This window comes from Mesoplodon densirostris, chromosome 18, assembly GCF_025265405.1.
Source record: "Mesoplodon densirostris isolate mMesDen1 chromosome 18, mMesDen1 primary haplotype, whole genome shotgun sequence".
NCBI lineage: Eukaryota > Metazoa > Chordata > Mammalia > Artiodactyla > Ziphiidae > Mesoplodon > Mesoplodon densirostris.
Window position 1 is genome coordinate 6,541,880 of NC_082678.1, and position 18,610 is coordinate 6,560,489.

Below are 18,610 nucleotides of genomic sequence, written 5' to 3' on the forward strand. Positions count from 1 at the left end.
CCAGGACTGGAGGTGGACCTGAGTCAGGGCCCTTCCCACATACCGTGTCTGAATCTGTGGCTTTGACCAGGTTGGGGGGAGGGTGGGTGTAATGGGCCCATAGTGACTCATTAAGGTTTCTGCCTCATCTCTGGGGCCTCTGGTGGCGTGAACATGGTGCCAAGTGGATTGGTTGGCACCTTTGCCCTCCTAGAGACAGCAACAGGGCCCTGGGGTACTGTGGGGGAGTGACTATCTGTGTAGGTTCCTCCAAAGCCCTGGGGCTATCAGACCAACCTCCAGAAACAGCCAGAGCCAAAAACTACAAAAATAAAGAGTTTATTTCCTATCCAAAAGTGAGCCCAGGGTGTTGGGTGGTAAAGGAGAGCTGGAGACCGGGGTGAATTTTCAGGAAGTCAGGGCCCTGAGTGAGACCATATTGGAAGGGGGAGAACAGGCGTGGCTGAGGTCTGGGGGTGGGGGAGGGGGAGGAGTGCTGCTGGGACTGTTTCAAGTTGCTGGCAGCAGAAGAGACCACTTTCAGTGTCGGCCTGCAGAGAGACAGAAACAAAGATGTTGACAGGCCCGGGACCAGGGGTAGAAATAGACATTACTGGGCCCAAAAGGTACCCACTGGGGTAAAGGAACCTGGGAGCATACTCTAAGGCAGGGATTGCAAACTGAGATACCCATAGAGACCAGATAAAGAATTCAGATGAGGGAAGCTAGCTGGGTGTCAGGAGATGATCAAGGAATGTGGGGACTGCAAAGAAGTGGAGAGTGCAGGTCTCATCCAGAGGACAGTGGCCACCCAACACCAGCTGATTATTACCAGGTGCGGCGTTGGCCCAGGGTCGCCAGATCTCCCGAATTTGCTTAGAGAAGCTGGAATATCTGGATTTCTATGTGAACTCTCCTGATTTTCAATGTGACAACTCATTCATATTTTGAAAAAAATGCTGTGAGAGTCAAAGAATACATATCTGGGGTCATCGGTTCATTTCCTAAGTGAGCTGTGGGGTAAGGTGAGCCCCTCCAGCTTGGGCTGATTGTGGGAGGCCTAAGAAGTCTTGGGTTACTCAAATGTCAGCCAGGGGACTTCCCTGGTGGTCCAGTGGTTAGGACTGGGAGCTTTCACTGCTGAGGGCCCGGGGTTTGATCCCTGGTTGGGGAACTAAGGTCCCACAAGCTGCACGGCGCAGCAAAAAAAAAAAAAAAAAAAAAAAGCCAGCCGGGATCTCAAACCTACCCCTCTGGAAGCAACATTGCTTTCAAAGTCTCCTGCAGAGACCCGGGGGCTGGGACAAAAGACCTCACAGTATCACTAAGCTACCTCCACACTGGAATCTGCAATCCATCCCTCTTGCTGTGACACCAAGATCCTGCCTGCTCTTGCCTCAGTCTTCATTTCCCAGGCTGGATCTGGGGGCTTTTCCCTTCCCCTCTCTGCTCCCCCATCTCTACCTGCCTCCAGGTCCTGGGGAGAAAGCCAGACATCTCATCTGCCCAGCTCAGTGGGCACTGCGGTCCATCTCATGCCTGTTGGGTTCCACGGCCTCAGGTGGCTCCCCTCACAGAGGAGAATAGAGGAGGGTTTGGAAAAGGCAGAGGGTCAGAAGTGACCAGGCTTTGTTAAAAAGGTCAGAGAATCCAGAGCCAACCAGACCATCTGGTGGCTGCTAACCCAAGGCAGGAGGCCAAGGGGCCCAGCCCCTCCCTGGATGGCAGGCGTCAGTGCCCACCCCAAACAGGCCTGGGCCCGTGGCCAGGGTCAGTGGAACGTGTCTGACCTGGACCGGAAGCTGTGCCTCATGAGGCTTGAGTTCGGAGGTAAGGCCTCTGGCACTGGGGAGGGTCCCAGAGGGTCAGGCTCTGAGGGGTAAGGGGACAGCATGGAGGGTCTCAGGTCGGGGGGGGCAGCCCCCATCTCTGCTGTCCCCACACTGGCTGGGTAGTGGACCTCAGCGAGGGTAGTATCCTGGAGGCCAGGCAGTGGTCTGGACAAACAGGGAGAGATGCATGGAGGCCTCTGAGGTGGGCAAGGAAGATCTGGGGGCCAAGCCGAGACCGTTGGGTGGCCTGGGGGACCCAGCCTGGCCTGTAGCAGGTCCATCATGTGTCGAAGCTCCTGGCTAAGCTGAGACACTTCCCGGTTGAGACGGGAGATCTGTTGAAAACACATCAAATTGTCTCCCAGGTGCCATAACAATCACCACCCTCCTAGGTGCACTCCCTTCTACAGTTTACAAAGCTCTTTCATACCCACTTTCTGCTCATGGCCACCCTGAGAAGAAGACAGGACAGGGGTTATTTTTGTCTAGATGTAAATACCCCAGCCTCTTTCCAAAAAGGATTTGGGACGACAGCTATTGCTACTCCCCGCCACACACACTTTGACAAGATGTAGAAAAATGTGCTCAAAGAGGCCGCACAGCTGCAAAGTGACAGATGCAGGCTTACTCTCAGGTGATACACCACACGAGCTCAAGTGTCTATTCAACGTTTTTCAAATTTCAGGGAGTACAGAATCAACTGAAAAACTTGTCAAAATGCCAAGCTCTGGGCCCCACCCCAGACATTCCAGATTGGGTGAAGCCCAGGAGTCTGCACCTTAACAGGTTCTCTGGGTACTGACGGACACCCAAGTTGGGGAACCACTGGTCTAGAAGAACCGCATGCGGAAGCAGGGCTGACCTTGAATCCTGCCGAACCGGGGCTGGCTCCGCCCCCAGCCTCAGGTCCCGCCCCAGCCCAGGTGAGCCCTATGGGATGCCTGCTCTTTATCAGAACCCAGGGAAGCCCCCCCCCCCCCAGCACTCCCGAGGGCTCAAGGGCTTGACCTGGCTGCTTTGTGGACGCAGCTCTGACATCCCTGAGGGGGAGCCCAGCCTGGGCAAACAGGATCAGGGCTCTTTCGGACCAGGATTCAGACCTGAGGGTCCAGGTCCCCTGGGGTTGAAGGCCTGCTCGGCCTCCCTGTCCTCTGCCCCACTCGTCGGGGGAGGGGACCGGAAAGGACTGGAGCGTGTGACTTAGTGGGGGGAGGGTCCCTGCAGGAGCAAATCCCATGGCGGTGGAGGGAGGAGAGGCCCTCTCTTCTGGCTGGACCACCTGAGCCAGCTGGAGGGATGGAAGTCGCCGTCCCCGAGTACTTACAGTGCGCCAGGGACTGGGCCAGGCATGTGTGCGCCCTCACCTCTTCCTCACAACTCTGGGAAGAACGTATGGATTTCCCCGTTTTCAGATGAGGAAGTTGAAGTTGAGGGTGATTGTGGGACTTGCCCAAGGTCTCCCAGCTAGTGTGAATATCCAAATCCAGGACTCTGGCTCCAAACCCTTTGAAGTGCACCTCTACTAAGCACCTCTCTGATCCCAAGGTTGGAGGGGAGGGGCCAGCCCCAACCCACCTCCTGGTTCAGCCTGCAGACCTTTTCCTTCACCTCCTCGGCCTCAGCGGCCACTTCCCGGCTGGGCATGGTCCCTGCAGACGGAGTGGGGAGAAGGGATGCTGGGTGAGTACAGGGAGCTCGAGTCTACAGCCTGGGCTGGGCCCTTCTCTGGGCAGGCAGAGGGCAAGGGGAGGGGACGTTCTGGGGTCAGGATGCTGGGAAACCCAAGCTCTTCAGGATGGTTTCGTGGCCCTTTCACTTCCCCAGCCCCTCCCCACTCCACCCCACGGAGAAGCATGGAACTTCTCTTTGGTTATCTGTTTTGTTTTTGTTTGTTTTTTTAGGCCGCACCACGTGGCATGCGGGATCTTAGTTCCCTGACCAGGGATTGAACCCGTGCTCCCTGCATTGGGAGCGTGGAGTCTTAACCACTGGACTGCCAGGGAAGTCCCTTCTCTTCGGTATCTGAACACAACTGCTCTTCTGGTCATACCTCTATACCTTTCACCAACCGCCTCGCTCCACCCCTCAAACTCCTGCCCACCCTTTAAGACCCACCTCTAGTGTCCCCTCCTCTAGGAGGCAGGGTTAGAGGCTCCCTCCTCTCCTACCTCAGAGCCCTGTTCTTTGTCTCGGTCACGGCACTTAGCACCCTGTTCTGCAATCGTTTATCTGAGTACACAGGTGTCTCCCCAACTAGACTGGAAGCTCGCTAAGAGTGTGGACCAGGTCTGGGTCATCTGCGTGTTCCTAGCACAGCACCTGGCAGCTGGTAAGCCCTTACTACATGTGGGATGGATGGATGGACGGCCGATGAATGGGTGACGTGAGCTGAAGTCCACTGCTGGCCCTTACCTGTAGGAGGGGCCTGTGAGTGAGGCCTAGGGTGCTCAGGCCTCCTGCTGAACCGGAACGTAGGGGCCTCTGCTGTGCTGCCAGAGTCCTCAATGCCATCCACTATCCTGGGACGGAGGCAGTGGTCATCAGTCCCACAGGGAGAGGGTAAGGGCCAGAGCACAGCAGGCAGAGGGTGAAAGGGGCTGCGGTGCCAGGGAGCTGGGGAGCAGCAGCCGTCAAAGAGGAGTGGGGTTGCAAGCTGTGGTGGATCAGGTAGGGCGGGGTGGGCACATGGGGAGGAGCACTGGTCAGAATGCTGGGGACGGAGCCCAGAGAAGGTTCTGGAAGCCAGCAGGGGTATAGGGAAGGCAGGGGAGGCTGGCGTCTCACCGGGGACTGAGGTCCGGAGGTCCAAAGGTTCCCAGTGGGGGAATGAGAAGCTGGGGGGGCTTCCAGGCAGCAGAGCCCCTGGGGAGGCCATGAGGGGAGGGGCTGTGGCCCCGGCCAGCCAGGGCAGGGGAAGGGGTTGGGGACAAGGAAGGAGAGGAGACAAGGGCTGAGAATGGGGGCAGCTCCTCCCCCAAAAGGCTGACCAGGGAGCCCCGGGGCCGTGCTGGGCTGAGGTGGGGCAGCAGGAGGGCGCGCCGGGGCCTGGGACCACCTCCAGGCTCGGCCCCAGCCTCAGCCTCTGTGATGGATGGCTGGGTCTTGTCCGAGGAGGAGCCCAGGCTTTCCGAGCGGGGCTGTGGGCAGAGGGGGCAGCTGATGTCACAGGGCAGTGACCAATAGGCGCCTTCAGTAAGCAACAGCCTTCACTGGCAGTTGCTGCTCCCCATCCCCTCTCCCTTCACCCTGGAGCACAGCAGCCAAGGAAAGGTGCCCCCCACTCCCGTGTTCTCCCATGCAACCTCCACCCCACCCAGGAAGGGTGCGTTACCTGGGAGAGGCGAGGGGATCGGGAGAAGCGACAGAGGCCCTGCAGGAACATGGGGGGGGGGCGGGGGGGCGGGGTTCAGGCTGACTCACACCTCCCGGCTCCCCCGGTGCACCACCTCCTAGTCTCACCCATCAGTGTCGTGGGGTTTGAGAATGCGGGGCCTTTTTGTGGAATTGAGTCAGAGATACCCCCAACTCTGACTCAGAGAAATCCTGAGTGGCAACGTAAGTCTGAAAAGCAGTAAAAGACCAAGGTCTAAGGTGTAAACTACAGACTTGGCCCAGAGCCTAAACCAAAACAGGCCCAGGAAACACTTGGTGAGTGGAGAAGAGGAAGCCCCAGGGGATGAGGCCCAGTCCAGGGAGGGAGGGAACTGATGGAGGAGGAGCACACGAAGCAGGGGGGTGGGTCCTTTGAGGAGTCTGGAGTGAGGTGGAAGCGGGGCCGACAGGAGATGATGGGTCAGTAGAGTTGGAAGTACACGTGGTGAGCGATGGTCCATGGGGTGGGATAATGGCCAACGGAGTAGGGTCAGTGGGTTGGAAGATGTTAAGCATGGAAGGGACAATGGAAGGGGGTGGCTGGAGTTGAGAGGTGATGTGTTCAGGGTGGAAGGAATTCGTGAGGCTCCCTCTGGGGCTGGGGGCGGTCTACTTTGAAGGAGGCGACCTCGGAGGAGGTGGAGGCCGTCGGGGGTCTACATACATTGGCGTCAGAGCCCTGGCGCAGGTTGAAGGTGAGGTCCCGGGGCAGGCCAGCCCTGAAGGTAGCCCCGTACTCAGGATAGAGCCTCAGGACTTCAGCCAGCCCTCGGCTGCTCAGTTGCTGCAGGCCACAGTAGGTCAGTGCCTTCACGTCGGCGCTGGTCTTCAGCACGCAGCTTGGAGCCGTGCCTGACCCAGGCTCCTGCCCTGGCTCAGGGATATCTGCCCCAATCAGGTCTCCTTTTCCTGTGGGTGAGAGATGGGGACAGTCAGCTGGGGCAGAGGGACCAGGAGGATATTAGTGGACAGGAGGGATGGTCAATGTGTTTGAAGGCTGGCTGAAGGGGGGTCCGTCGATGGGATTGGTGGAAATAATGGAGTCGGCAGGAGGTCAGTGGAGAATGACTGGTGAAGTTGGGAGACAGTCAACTGGGGATGTCAGTTAAGCTGGAGAAATGATCGATGGAATTGGATGATCAATAAAGAATGGCCAGAAGGGTCAGTTAAAGGGCAGAGGTCAATGGAGCTGAGGGTGGATGGAGAAGGGTCAGTGGAGTTGGGAGCTGGTGCAATGGGAAAGGATCAGTTGACTAGGGGGACAGTCACTGGGGAAGGGTTGATGGGTTCAGGGATGGCCAGTGGGATTAGGGGAGAGCCCAAGGGGTATGGTCTAAAGGGGATGGTGGTAGGGTGCCGGGACCAAGGGAGAGTACCCAGTCCCTAGATCCCTGGCCACTCCCAAGGCCTCTGGGGGAAGGTTCTGGGGTAGGTAGAGGGTGGTGGTGGGATCCTCACCCAGGATGGCCAGCACCATGTTGTCCCGGAGCACCTCCAGTGAGCCGGAGCAGACATAGTAGTGCGCCTGCAGGGCGTCCCCGCGGCGCAACAGGTACTCGCCCGGAGCGCAGAAGGAAGTCTTGATGTGCAGGGAGAGGGCCCGCAGGCAGCCCCTGCTCGCTGCTCCAAACAGCGGCAGCTGCAGGATCTCCCGATTCAGGTGCATAGCAATGTCAGCTCTCAGCTCGTCTGGGAAGTCACGCAGTAACTGCATAAGGGGCATAAGTCATTCTGGCCATCCCCCTGAAGCTGCTACTTGAGCTCTACAGATGTGCTGAGCTGTCTCCCAGGACAGAGCTCCGGCTACCCATTTCTGACCTTCAGGAAGACTTCTGTGCGTCTCACCTCAATTTGACTTGTGTGTGGACCTCCCAACCCAAGTCCCGGGGCAGAGACTAGGTCTTCTCCTGTCTGTCCACTGCTCACAGCTACACACACTGGTCACTCACACATCCTGGTTACTCAACCCCACGTATGCAAGAACCATCCCTGGTGGGTCAGCCTTCAACTGGAAGTCAGGAGACTAGAAATCAGCTCTGCATAAATCCCTGTGGACTTTGGGCAATCCATTTCCTCTCTCCGGGCCTCAGTATCCCCGTCTGTAAAACGCAGGGTTACACTAGACCTTGAATTTTACTAATGACCTCCCAGGGGCCAAACTTAATGTTCATGGTTCGGTTCCATCCTTGTCTTATGGAGCCCCTCGGCCACTCTGGCTTGCTTACCTCTCCCTCTTGTCCCCATTTCTTCCCCAGGCTCCTCTTCCTCAGCTGTCTTCTCACTGTCCACACTCTCCCTGCATCATGGCAAGCAGCCAGGACTTCTACCTCCCTGTGAGCCCGGAGCCCTATCTCTGGGTCCAGACCTGTATTTTCAACCACCCACGGGGCAACGTCCACCTGGATCCCCCATAGGCACCACACCCTCATCGTGGCCCAACCCTGGACTCTCACTTTCACCCCTAAGTCCAATCTTCCTCCTGTAATGCCTCCATCCCACCCTTGGCCAAAACCAGAAACCTGGGAATCACTCTGAGCTCCTTTCCTGCAACCAGCACATCACCAAGTCCCAAGGCTCCTGCTCTCAGAAATACCTCCTGGATCTGCAGGCCACTCCCCAGCCTAAAAATGTGGCAGGATAAGATCTAAATCCAAGGCCATCCATGAGCTGGGCCTGCCCACCTCCCCAGCCTGGTCTCTTCACCCCTCTGTCCCTCATCCCTCCGCAACGCTCACACACCCTCTCCTGAAGGCTCACTGAACTATTTTCAGCTCACCCTACTCTTTTGCGTCAATATTTCCAGACCTGTGTTCCTACTGCTCTTTCTGCCTGGAATGGCCTTCTGGCCCCAGGCCAAATTTCTTCTTGTCCTTCACGGTGTCCCCTCTTCTGTGACATCTTCCCTGCCTCCTCTAGGCCCAGACACAATGAGGGCCCCACTGCACCAAGTCCCTCGAGTACAGTCCCATTCACAGCGTAACTATTTGTTTACCCGTCTACCTCCCTCCCCAGACTGGTGCCTTCCTGAGGGCAAGGGCTGGGGGTAATCGTTCCCCAACCCCCTGTGTCCAGCACAGAGACTGGCCGGAAGCAGGTGCTCGAAAATGGTGGCTGAAGGGAGCATGGCATTAGCCATGTGTAGAGGAAAAGGGATGTGGATTCCGGTGGGTGCGTGCCCTTGTGAACAGCACCTCGCCTCCCTGCACCCCATTTGCCTCCGTCCCAAACGCTGGGAGGCAGCGACCCCTTTCCCACTTTACCTCCGCGCGCTGGGTACCACCGGGAGCCCCGCACACTACCTCGTTGGCGTCGATGCCGCTGTTGACTGTCCACGTGGCCTGGAAGTACTCGAGCATGCGCTGCTTGAGCGGCCGGGGCAGGCGGTGCACGCGGATGAAGTCCTTGAGGTCCTTCATGCGGCTGTGGTAGAGGGAGCGGCGCGAGTACATGCGCTGGATGATGGCCGTCACGTTCCCGAACACCACCGCGTGCATCAGCGCTGCGGCGCACAGCAGGCAGTCAGGGGCGGCCACCCCTCCGGCCTCCTCCCCTCGCAACCCCCCTGCCCTGGATGGGTCTCTGGATTCCTGGGGGAGGGGCAGGTGAACCAGTGGGCTCCTGTATGCCTAGGTGCTGGGTTGGGGCGGGGAACAGAGGTTGGTCCAGAGAGGGGTCAGACTCGATGCTCCTCTCATGCCCGCCCACCCCATGAAGTCATGAACTTGGGCTTCCCATTCCTTTTGCAACAGACCCTCCTGTCTGTGGCATCCCCCGAGGGCCAGCACGTAGCAGGTGCTGAGCAAACACCTGTGAATAAATGCACGAGTGTCTGGTCGTGGGTGGAAACCTTGCCTTCCCTGGGCCTCAGTTTCCCCACCCGCACGCTGGGCTTAGCAGGGCCACCCCGGGGGCTTGGCAGGCCCGGCCTCACCGCCTATGAGCATCGTGCAGATGGAGAAGATCTTCTCGGCGTCAGTGTTGGCGCACACGTTGCCGAAGCCCACGCTCGTGAGGCTGCTCAGCGTGAAGTAGAGTGCAGCGATGTAGGCGCTGCGCCGCGACGGGCCACCCGCAGAGCCGTTGACATAGGGCACCTCCAGCCGCTTGCCCAGCTCGTGCAACCAGCCTAGGGGGTGGAGGGATGCAAGGAGTCCCGGCTGCGCGAGCAGTGGAGAGTGGGGTTTCCTTGAGCTGCCTTCACTTGACCTTGGTCGAGTATTTACAGAGGCGAGGGGAGGTTTGCACAAGAAATGCAAGGAGCAGCCGGTGCCTGGGCCTCCCCACGGTGAAGTGGTTACAGTTACACTTCAAGGTTACCAACTCCCTACCCGGCTGACTGTTTAGGGGCCCCTTCCAGTCCCTAATAGTTTATTAAAGTGCTTCCTGTGTCCCAGGGTGCTGGGACTTGACCCAGACATGCTCCCTGCGCTGGTGGAACGTACAGTCTGGAGGGGAAAGACATGAAATAAATCATAACAGGTGGAAAGCAGCTACTAAAAAGGAAGTATGTCTTCGGGAATCATAATGGGTTAGGGAGAGCCAACCCAGTTTGGTGGGGGATGTGGTTCCTGAAGGCCTCCCTTAAGATAGAGCATTTTAGTTGAGACCACAAGGATAGAAAAGTGGCTTAGGAAGGAGGCAGGGAAGACAAAAGAGAGAGGATTCCAGAGAGGAAAACACATTCAAGGCCCAAGGTGAGAAAGCAGTACATCCTGGGTGCTGGAGGGAGGCCAGGGTGGAAGCAGCAGAGGGGGCCCGGGAGGAAGGGAAGTCAGGTAGGGGTGGAGAGGGCCGCAGGGCCAGGTGCGGGGTGGGCTGAGTGTGGACTTTATTTTGAGGGCAGTGGGGAGCCACCAAATGAGTCCTGTCCGGGGTACTTAGCCTCTGCCCAAAACCCCTTCCCCACCTTCAGAGGGTTTCCCATACTGTATTTTGATTGCCTGTCACTGGTCTTGCTCCCCTGCTATGCTGTGAGTCCCCCCCAAGGCAGAGCCCATGGCTTCAAATCAGTATTCCCAAGCCTGATCCGGCAAGGAGCTCATGCATGTTTATCGGATGAGCGGAGGAAAGTGGGGTAGGGGTGGGGATCCTGGTGGAGGTGTCAGCTTGGGGGCCCGCGTGGACAGGGCAGGTGGATGGGTGGTCAGTGAAAGCCTGGGGTCAATGGCTCACCGATGTCCCAGAGCAGCGGGTCGTTGGCCTCCATCTCCCGGCGCCCGACGACATACCACACGCAGGCCATCCAGTGGGCAAGGAGCGCAAAGATGGACATGAGCAGCGTGAGAACCACGGCGCTGCACTGCGAGTACCGCTCCAGCTTCTGCAGCAGCCGCAGCAGCCGCAGCAGCCGCACTGTCTTCAGCAGGTGCACCAGCGACGTCTGCGGGAGCGAGTGCGGTGGGGGAGACTGTCAGCAGGCCCCCCACGCCCCTTGCCAGCGCCTTGCCACCAGATGCCCCGGAGCTAGGGGAAGCGGCCCCAGGAAAAGTATCCCTGCTGTGCTGAGAAGGTGACCACGAAATGCAGCGGGGGAGAGGGTAACACTGAAACTAATAATGGCTAACAGTAAGTATTACGTGTGTCAGGCACTGGGCTAAGTGTTTGTAATCCTCATTTAAAAAGTATGCCTTCAGGGCTTCCCTGGTGGCGCACTGGTTGAGAGTCCGCCTGCCGATGCAGGGGACACGGGTTCGTGCCCCGGTCTGGGAAGATCCCACATGCCGCGGAGCGGCTGGGCCCGTGAGCCGTGGCCGCTGGGCCTGCACGTCCGGAGCCTGTGCTCCGCAACGGGAGAGGCCACAGCAGTGAGAGGCCCGCGTACCGCAAAAAAAAAAAAAAAAAAAAAAAGTATGCCTTCAGTCCAATTATCATCATCATTTCCAGATGGCAGAGGAGAAAACTAAGGGTCAGAGAGGCTACTACTGACTTGCTCAAGGTCACAAACCAAGGACATGATGGAGCGGAGACTCACGTCAGAGATGACACCGAAGTCCGTTTTGTGCTCTACCGCTTCTTAGCACCTCAGCTGGTGAAAGGGCAAGTCTGGGTCAGAAGCGGGGCAACAGACAGAAAGATCTCTGGCCCTTGCTCAAAGTCCCCAGGGTCCCAGGTACAATCAGCGGTGGACAGGGGAAGGTTTAGGGACCTCGCCCCTTGTGGGTCAGCTGCAGGTGAGAGGGTCACACCGAAATGTTGAGGGAAGGAGAGCAGGGATGAGGGTGCTTGGGCTGTGAGGTCTCAGCCCTTGTGGGGTTCAGCGAGGGTTGACGGAGCTAGTGGCACCTAGTAAGGGGCCTGTAAACGTTAGCTCACGTTACCCCTCTGTTCTCCTTGTGCTCTGATTGGCCTTCCAGTCTTAGATGATGAGCAGGTGGGGGCTTATCTTCTTGCTACTCTGCGTGGGGCAGCTTGGAGGCTAGGGCTGGGGGCTCTGGGGCAGCGTCTGGGGATCTCGGTATGAAGGCCCTTCACTGTCCTTTCAGGGGCCTCCAGGAGAGCATCCCCCATAGCCCTGGCCCTACACAGCTCCTGAGTCACTGCCTGCCATTTTCTCTAATTTTAGGCAAGGGAGTTGGAGAGGAGGTGGCTTTGATTCCCCCACATGGACCCTCTCCAGGGCTTAATGCCTGCCCCCAGCTTCCAGAGCTCCTGACTCCAACCTTGAGTTCTTCAAGGCTTCCCTTTGTCACCTGGCCCTGGGCCCCGCTCCCTTGGGGGAGCTCCCTTGTCTCAGGCCTGGCTCCTCCAAGTCCACAGCTCTGCTGGTGCCTACCTATCCTCCATCTCCGCTCGGCCTTGCTCCAGCCCCACATTGCTCCCCCTCTCCCCTCATGCCAGGCCATCCGCTCAGGTACCCTGGTTTCCCGGGAAGCAGGGTAGCATGCTGGAAAGAATACCAGCCCAGGAGTCTAGAGACCTGGTTCCAGTCTCCTGCCTGCCACGGCTAGCTGTGTGACCTTCAACAAGCCACTCAATCTCTCTGAGCCTCTGCATCTGCCTCTGAGACAGAGAGATACGAGAATCTGCCCTGAAGGGTTACTGTGAGGTTCCTATAGGATGATGCGTGAAAGAACTTAGTCAACTGTAAAGTGGTCCTGAACGTACCAGAGGAGGGGGAACTGCTTGGTGGGCACAAAACCCGGGGGGGCGGGGGGTGCACTCAGGGGAGGGGTGGGGAGCCCTGCTTGGAATGGCTGGAGCCTCAGGGCAGACACACCCACACGCACGTGTGTGGGAGCGTGCACACACGTGTACACAGCCAGGAGAAGAGGCCCACAGCCCGTTGGCGGCTAGTTAAATCCGGCTGCGTGTAGGTGGTTTCCCGCTATAGCTGAGGGTGGCAGAGAGAGGAGCACAGGGAAACGGCTCCCCACCTCCCCACTCAGCAGCCAAGGGGGCCTGGGGACACAGGGTGGGACTCCCTCTCCCTGGGTCAGAGAAGACCTAGTATCTGCCCACTGGGTTCAGAGCTGACCACCTAGGGCGCCTCCAGGCAGTCCCCCGGGAGCCGGGAGGATGCAGGTCCTGGGACGCTCCGCCTCCAAATCCGCTCCGCAGCCTCTGCCTCCCCGTCTTGGCTGACTGTGCTCCCCCCACATGCTCCCTCTTCTTGTCTCCTGCCAGCCAGGTCCTCGTCTGTCGAAGGTCTAGCTCTGCTCTCACGTCCTCCCACAGGAACCCTTCCCAGACCACCCTAGCCTCTGCCCAACTGCCATGCTTTGGCTTCCTAGGCACTGGCCAGATTTCAGATCATTTTTGCAGGAGCCCACGTTCCAGCCTGGAGCTCCAAGGTCGGCCAGCTCCGTGCCCAGCCCCCACGCAGCAATACCTTGGTCCCGTCTTGCACTCCGAGAGGCTGAATTCTTATCACTTTTCTCCACAGTGACCATGCCACACACAGTGCTTTGCAGACAGCTAAATGCTCATCCTTGGTTTGTTAAATAGAAACGTGAAAAGTGCCACTCATTTGGCTTCAGACCAATGCCGCCTTGGTAGCCCTACTTAGCTTTTCATTGGTCGCAGCTTCCCTCAGAGCTTGTGAGCTGAGCCCCCCAAGAGCACAGACCCTCTCGGACCCTTCTCAGCTTCTAGCGCTGGGCTCTGCCCATCACAGATGCCTGACAAATATTCACAGATGACTGAGTCTGGGACTGAGGTGGGTCCCTTGATGGGAGATGCTGTGCTGAAGTTGAGCAGCTAGGCTGCAAGGTGGGACAGGGACCACTTACCACGGTGATGTTGAAGACGTAAAGCAGGTCGAAAGGCAGAGCAGCAATGAGGTCAACAAAGAACCAGGTGGCCAGATAGTGGAGGCCAATGGAACGAGGAGCAGAGACCACTTGGCCGGACTGGGACACATAGGTGGTGCGGAAGTTCAGGATGATATCTGGGGGTGCGAGAGGCTGTTACGAGGGGGCCTTGGCCAAGGGCAAGAGACTCAGAATGGAGGTGGACGCAGGAATGGGGAAGAGGCATTGGGCTTCAGGCTGGTCCTTAGGGAGGAGAGGTCTAAAGGCTGAAGTCTCCAGGGGTCAGGGGTCAGGGCTGACGGACCATGAGGACTCAAAGACCCAGAACTGGGTAGGCTCTGACTGCCTGGGTCCTGCAGGCCCAGGATGGAGCGAGGCTTGGATGAGTGGGTCCCTCCAGCCCACCAGCCAGGGTACATAGGGCAGAGCGTCTAACCGAGGATGAAGAGCATCTCCACGGCGATGTCGCTGACAAGGGTGTGTCGGGAAGTGATGGGGGTGTCGTCATCATCCGAGAAGCAGACATTGTAGGGGACGGTGACCGCAACGTAGAAGGTGGCGAGGAGGATGAGGCCGTCCCAGATGGCCTTGGGCACGCTGTAGTGGAGGAGGAGGCAGCGGGACCCCCCCACGGAGGCCACCTTGTATTCGGGCACTGATGGCTTTGGCTCAAACACGTTCTAAGGGGAGAGGGGTGGCGGTTGGGGACACTTGGGGGAAAGAGGAGCCAAGGCTGGGGGCAGGGGGAGGTAAGGAATGGGGGAGGGGAGAGCGGGCACTGCAGGCGTGACCACGAGAGGAGGTGGAACGTGCAGGAAGAGTGGGTCGGGGCTGGCACCTGACACCTCCTTCCTCTGCCAACTTACTGCTCAGGCCCCCTTTTGAATCAATCATGGTTTTTGTGGGGGCAGGTATTTCTAAGGCTTGACCTTCACCTTGCTTGAGAAGGTGATTATGACAAATCAGGCACAAGCCCTGGCTTGAGAGGTCACTAGCTTCTCCTTCAAGTCCCTCTTGGGTTCTAGGGGTGCAGTGGAGGATGAGTATACCCCAGGGATGAGGGGAGGATGGCACGGTGCACCCCATTCGCTGTAGCCATAACACACTGCACAGACGGTTGGAGACCCGTGGCTTCATCAGGGTCTTAGGAGTGGTACACAGGGCTAGATGCCAGGCCCCCAGTGGGGGCTTTCTCCCTGGAACCACAGTTAGTGATTTTGTGCCCCCCTGTGACATCATCAGAGCAGGGTATTGGCAATCACAAGGAAGCAAGGGAGATGGGGATGGAAGGAGATGTGGGGGAACGTGGGATAGAGCAGAGAACCATACTTGAGAAATGGACGGACAGAGGAAAAAGCCTCTGGAGGGAGATCAAACAGACAGAGAAACAGGGACACAGTAACAAGGGTGCCTCAGAAACACGGCTGGAAGATGCTGGGGTGGAGATAGGACTCACATTGGTTTTCATGCCTCCCCGGCCCCGGCGGCCAAAGTGGCCGGTCAGTCGGTGTAGGACAGCATGGCTCCGCCTCCTGGTGGATCGAAGTCTCGAGCTGGCTCCCCTCCTGCCAAGGGACTTTTCTGTTGGGAAGAAGGGTACGGAGATAAGCGGGGGCGCATCCCATGAGGCTGAGTAGGGAGAGGTCTTCTGTGACCTTGGGCAAGGACTTCTGACCATTCATGCCTTCTCCCCAGACCTGCAGTTACCATGATTACTGTCGCTGTGGCCTCCTGGGGGGCCAAGTCCTGGGCCTCCGCTCTGAGTGATGTCCTTGAAGGAAAAGAGGAAAAGTACAACCTCCCCCATCTCATTCTTGATGGGCATCATGTCCAGGAGGCACCAAAAGGCTGAGCCTGTAGGTGTGGAGAGATGGAGGGAGAGGGTGAGCAGCCCATGGCAACTCCTTCTCTCTCATCCCCCTTGGCTCCTGGGCATAGTCAAAGGGCCTGGCCAAGGTTTAGTGCTGGAAAGAAGCCCAGAGATTATGTCAGCTATCTCCTTCACCTTCCTGATGGGAGAACCACGGCCCAGAGAGGGTCAGGGATGCACTCAGTGTCACACAGTCAGCTTGTGGCAGTGTGGGGACCAGCACCCAGGCTTCCACTGTGCCAAGTGGACTCTGGCTAAGGCCTGTGGTGTGGGCAGGAGTGCAGGGCAGGCCAGCCCCCCTCACCATCCTTTCGGTAGAAGCAGATTTCAGCCCGGTGCTCCTGATGGCCCTCCAGGGCCTTGTGCAGCCTCTGCAGGGCTGGCTCACTGGTCTCTGGACCGTAGAGGAAACGGCAATTGCAGGTTTTCTGCATGACCTCAGTGCGGCCGTAGCCTGTGAGCTCACAGAAGCCGTCGGAGCAGTAGACAATGGGAAAGCCCCGTGGGCCCTGTGTGTTGGCCAGTAGGAAGTTGCTGTCTGTGGGAAGAAGAGGTCAAGGTCAGGTCAAGGCCAGGAGGCGAGCTCAGCTTCCAGGTGGGCCATACCTCCCCCAAGCTGTGGTCAGAGATCCCAGAGCCAGAAGCTTCCCAGGCTCCCATGTGATTCCTGGATCCCCTTTGGGATATTCTGGAATGAGAGTAAGAAGAGACGGAGCAAAAGGACAAGGACTTAAGGGTGGGAGAGTTGGGAGAGGGACTACTAGGGGGTTGGAAAAGGAACCCCGAGAGGTCATGAGGTTCATCCTCCTGCCTTCAAGCTGGTGAGCTGTTACTGTAGGAGGCAGCAGAGCATGGGAAGGGCATGGGCTCCAGCACCCACCTCTGCCACTTACTGACTGTGTAACCTTGGGCAAGTTAATGAACTCTTCTGTGACTCAGCTTCCTTATCTGAAAACTGGGGGATAATATATCTTCCTTGCATGGTTGGTGTGAGAGTTACATGAGTTACCTGGGAAGAACAAATCCTGGCACATAGTGTTAAACTGAGAAGGTGAAATGATGCCCCACATTTGCCCAGCTTTCAAAGCACCTCCATAGCCACTCTCCTATCATCCTATTAGAGAGTGAGCAGGGCAGAGATTCTGGTGATATCATGCCCATTTTATTGATAGGAGACGCAAAGGCAGAGATTATCCAAACTCACAAATCTCCTTTGTTGGGGGAGGAAGACAGTGATGAGTAGCATCCTTATTCCCTGCCTTTCAGGAAAGGTCCTCTTTTTAGCATCCCTTAGCTAATTTCAGAGGGTCTGTCCCAGTGCTCAAAGTCTGACAGGCTTGAGCAATGAAGGTTTTGGCTCCAGCAACCCCAGCAACAGAACCTGAGCTGGCTCCCTCCAGCTCCAATGGGCGGGCGGCCTCAGGGGGGTTCTGTGGGCCATCTAGGGACAGTCTCAGCTGAGGGAAGGGATCTGAGACAGAACCAGTCCTGGGGCGCTAAGAGGGCTGAGCGTCTGGGGGTGGAGCGGCTGATGGGGGTACTGCAGGAGCCTGGGAGGCGCTGGGCCCTGGGCAAGCAGCCTCCTTCTTCCATCCCAGGCCCGTTGCCTGGGTGATGGGCGCTATGGAAACAAGGGAGGTGTGTGTGGGTGCGGGGTGGGGAGGCGGGTAGGGCCCCGGCGGCTCGGTTTTCGCCCTCAGGTACCGCTCCCCCCACCTGCCAGATCCCAGCCAGGGTGTCCCAAGTGGGGCCAGGGGAGATCTCTCAGTACCAAAGTAGGAAAAGGGAACGGCGGGAGAAGAGGCGGGTAAGGAGGACTGCGGCTGTCCAAGGTGCTGAACCTGGAACCCAAGCTGGGATGGGGGTGTAGGCAGTTCCCTGTGTCACACAGACCACCCCCCTCTTCCTGCCTCACCTCCCTCAGACACAGAAGCTCTACGGCTCGGGGGCGCGTGACCTCAATCCAAGCTAGGTCCTGCCGAAGTCTGATCTTTTCTCTCTTTTTGCTTCTGAGGGAAGTGGATGCTGGAGTCTTCTGGGAGTAGACCCCAGAGCGTCTGCCCATTTTGTCCCACCTCCGCGTCTTGGATACCCCCTCACACGCCTCCAGCAGAGCTCAGCCCGAGGGTGGGCGGCTCCAAAGGACTCTTCTCCGCTTTGCCGCACAAAGAGCCTTTCCTGTTTCCAGTCACACAACCCCAACCTTGGCCCCCCACACACTCTTGGTCCTCGCCCGCCTCCCCTCCCAGGGCGCTCCCAGTCCTGTTCCTTTACCGCGGCTTGGCTCTGGGAGTTCCTAGACCCTCAACTCCACTCTCTCTCCTCCCTTCGGGTCTCTCTCACCATATCCAGGAGACCCGCGCCAGCGCCGAAGGAGACTTGGCCCCTAGCTCGAACCCCCAGCCTCAGCCTCCGGCCCACTCACGCGTGCGGTCGAAGCGAGTGGCGATGGTGTCCAGGAAGGTGTTCTGCGGGGCCAGTAACCCCTTCATGACCGGCATGGCCTCGGGGCGCGGGCTCGAGGCGCGGCGCCGGGGGGCGTTCAGCGCGGCCGGGCCGGAGGGGGGGCGCTGCCGGCGAGGCCGGGGCGCCCCATGCGCCCGCCTGCCTCCTCCCCTCCCTCTCGGCGCCGCCGCCGCCTCTCTGCTCCGAATCCAGCAGCTCTCCGCTCGTCTCGGCGCCGCCTCGGTCCCCCCCACCTCCTGACGGGCCAGGTTCTTTCCCCCGGGCTCGGCCCGCGCCCGCCACGTGGCCCCGCACGGGGAGGGGCCACCAGAGGCACCCTCACCCCTCTCTGCTGCTCTCCTCCCGGTGGGGAGCGGCCCACGCGTGTCTCTCCCGCAGAGAATTCGGGACACGCCCACCCAGAGCCGAGGCTCCAAGAGGTGGGGCAGGGCTTGAATGACAGACGCGCCCACCTTCCAGGGTGGCCACGCCCCCACGCGTGTTTCCCTGGCTGCTCCTTGTGTCTCCGCCCCTCGGGTTTCCCCGCGCGCCGCCCACCCTGGGAATCTTGTCTGGTTCACAGCGCCGCCTGCTGGAGTTGGGGTATTTCGCAGCACCCCCAGCTCCCTGAGCTCCAGTGTGAGACAGCAAGTGTTAAAGAGGCTAGTTTTGCCGGTGGAAGATCGATGGGAAGGCAGGAAACTCAAATTCTAGAATGCACTACTTAACCCTCACCTGTGCCTCAGTCTGCGTAGGGCACCCTGGCGAACGCTGCCTCTAAGCTCAGCAGTGTGGATGAAAAGAGCTTTGGAGTCCACCGGGTAGAAATCCCAGCGCTGCCACTTTTAGCCTCTCACTATCAG

At 58.6% G+C, this 18,610-nt stretch overlaps 1 protein-coding gene across 1 annotated transcript; it reads right to left on the reverse strand.

The window, feature by feature from the left end:
- Nucleotides 1-1,750: 1,750 nt before the first annotated feature.
- On the reverse strand, nt 1,751-17,803 carry KCNH4 (potassium voltage-gated channel subfamily H member 4). Its single transcript, XM_060081834.1, has 16 exons — nt 17,728-17,803; nt 15,607-15,840; nt 15,140-15,286; nt 14,889-15,013; nt 13,869-14,112; nt 13,412-13,569; nt 10,356-10,563; nt 9,115-9,309; nt 8,483-8,682; nt 6,642-6,891; nt 5,848-6,092; nt 5,143-5,181; nt 4,596-4,948; nt 4,224-4,330; nt 3,387-3,460; nt 1,751-2,146 (listed from the first exon to the last, which is right to left on the reverse strand). The coding sequence occupies exons 1-16, from the start codon at nt 17,801-17,803 to the stop codon at nt 1,751-1,753; spliced, it is 3,051 nt and encodes a 1,016-aa protein (XP_059937817.1).
- Between the last annotated feature and the right edge of the window lie 807 nt (nt 17,804-18,610).

Bases quoted from the DNA above. Each gene is read 5' to 3' on its own strand.
- KCNH4 (XM_060081834.1), bottom strand. From the start codon at position 17,803: ATGCCGGTCATGAAGGGGTTACTGGCCCCGCAGAACACCTTCCTGGAC. The intron at 15,841-17,727 runs GTGAGTGGGCCG...TTCTTCCCACAG, and splicing joins CACTCGCTTCGACCGCACGC to ACAGCAACTTCCTACTGGCC. The intron at 15,287-15,606 runs GTGAGGGGGGCT...CCACACCTACAG, and splicing joins CTGCTTCTACCGAAAGGATG to GCTCAGCCTTTTGGTGCCTC.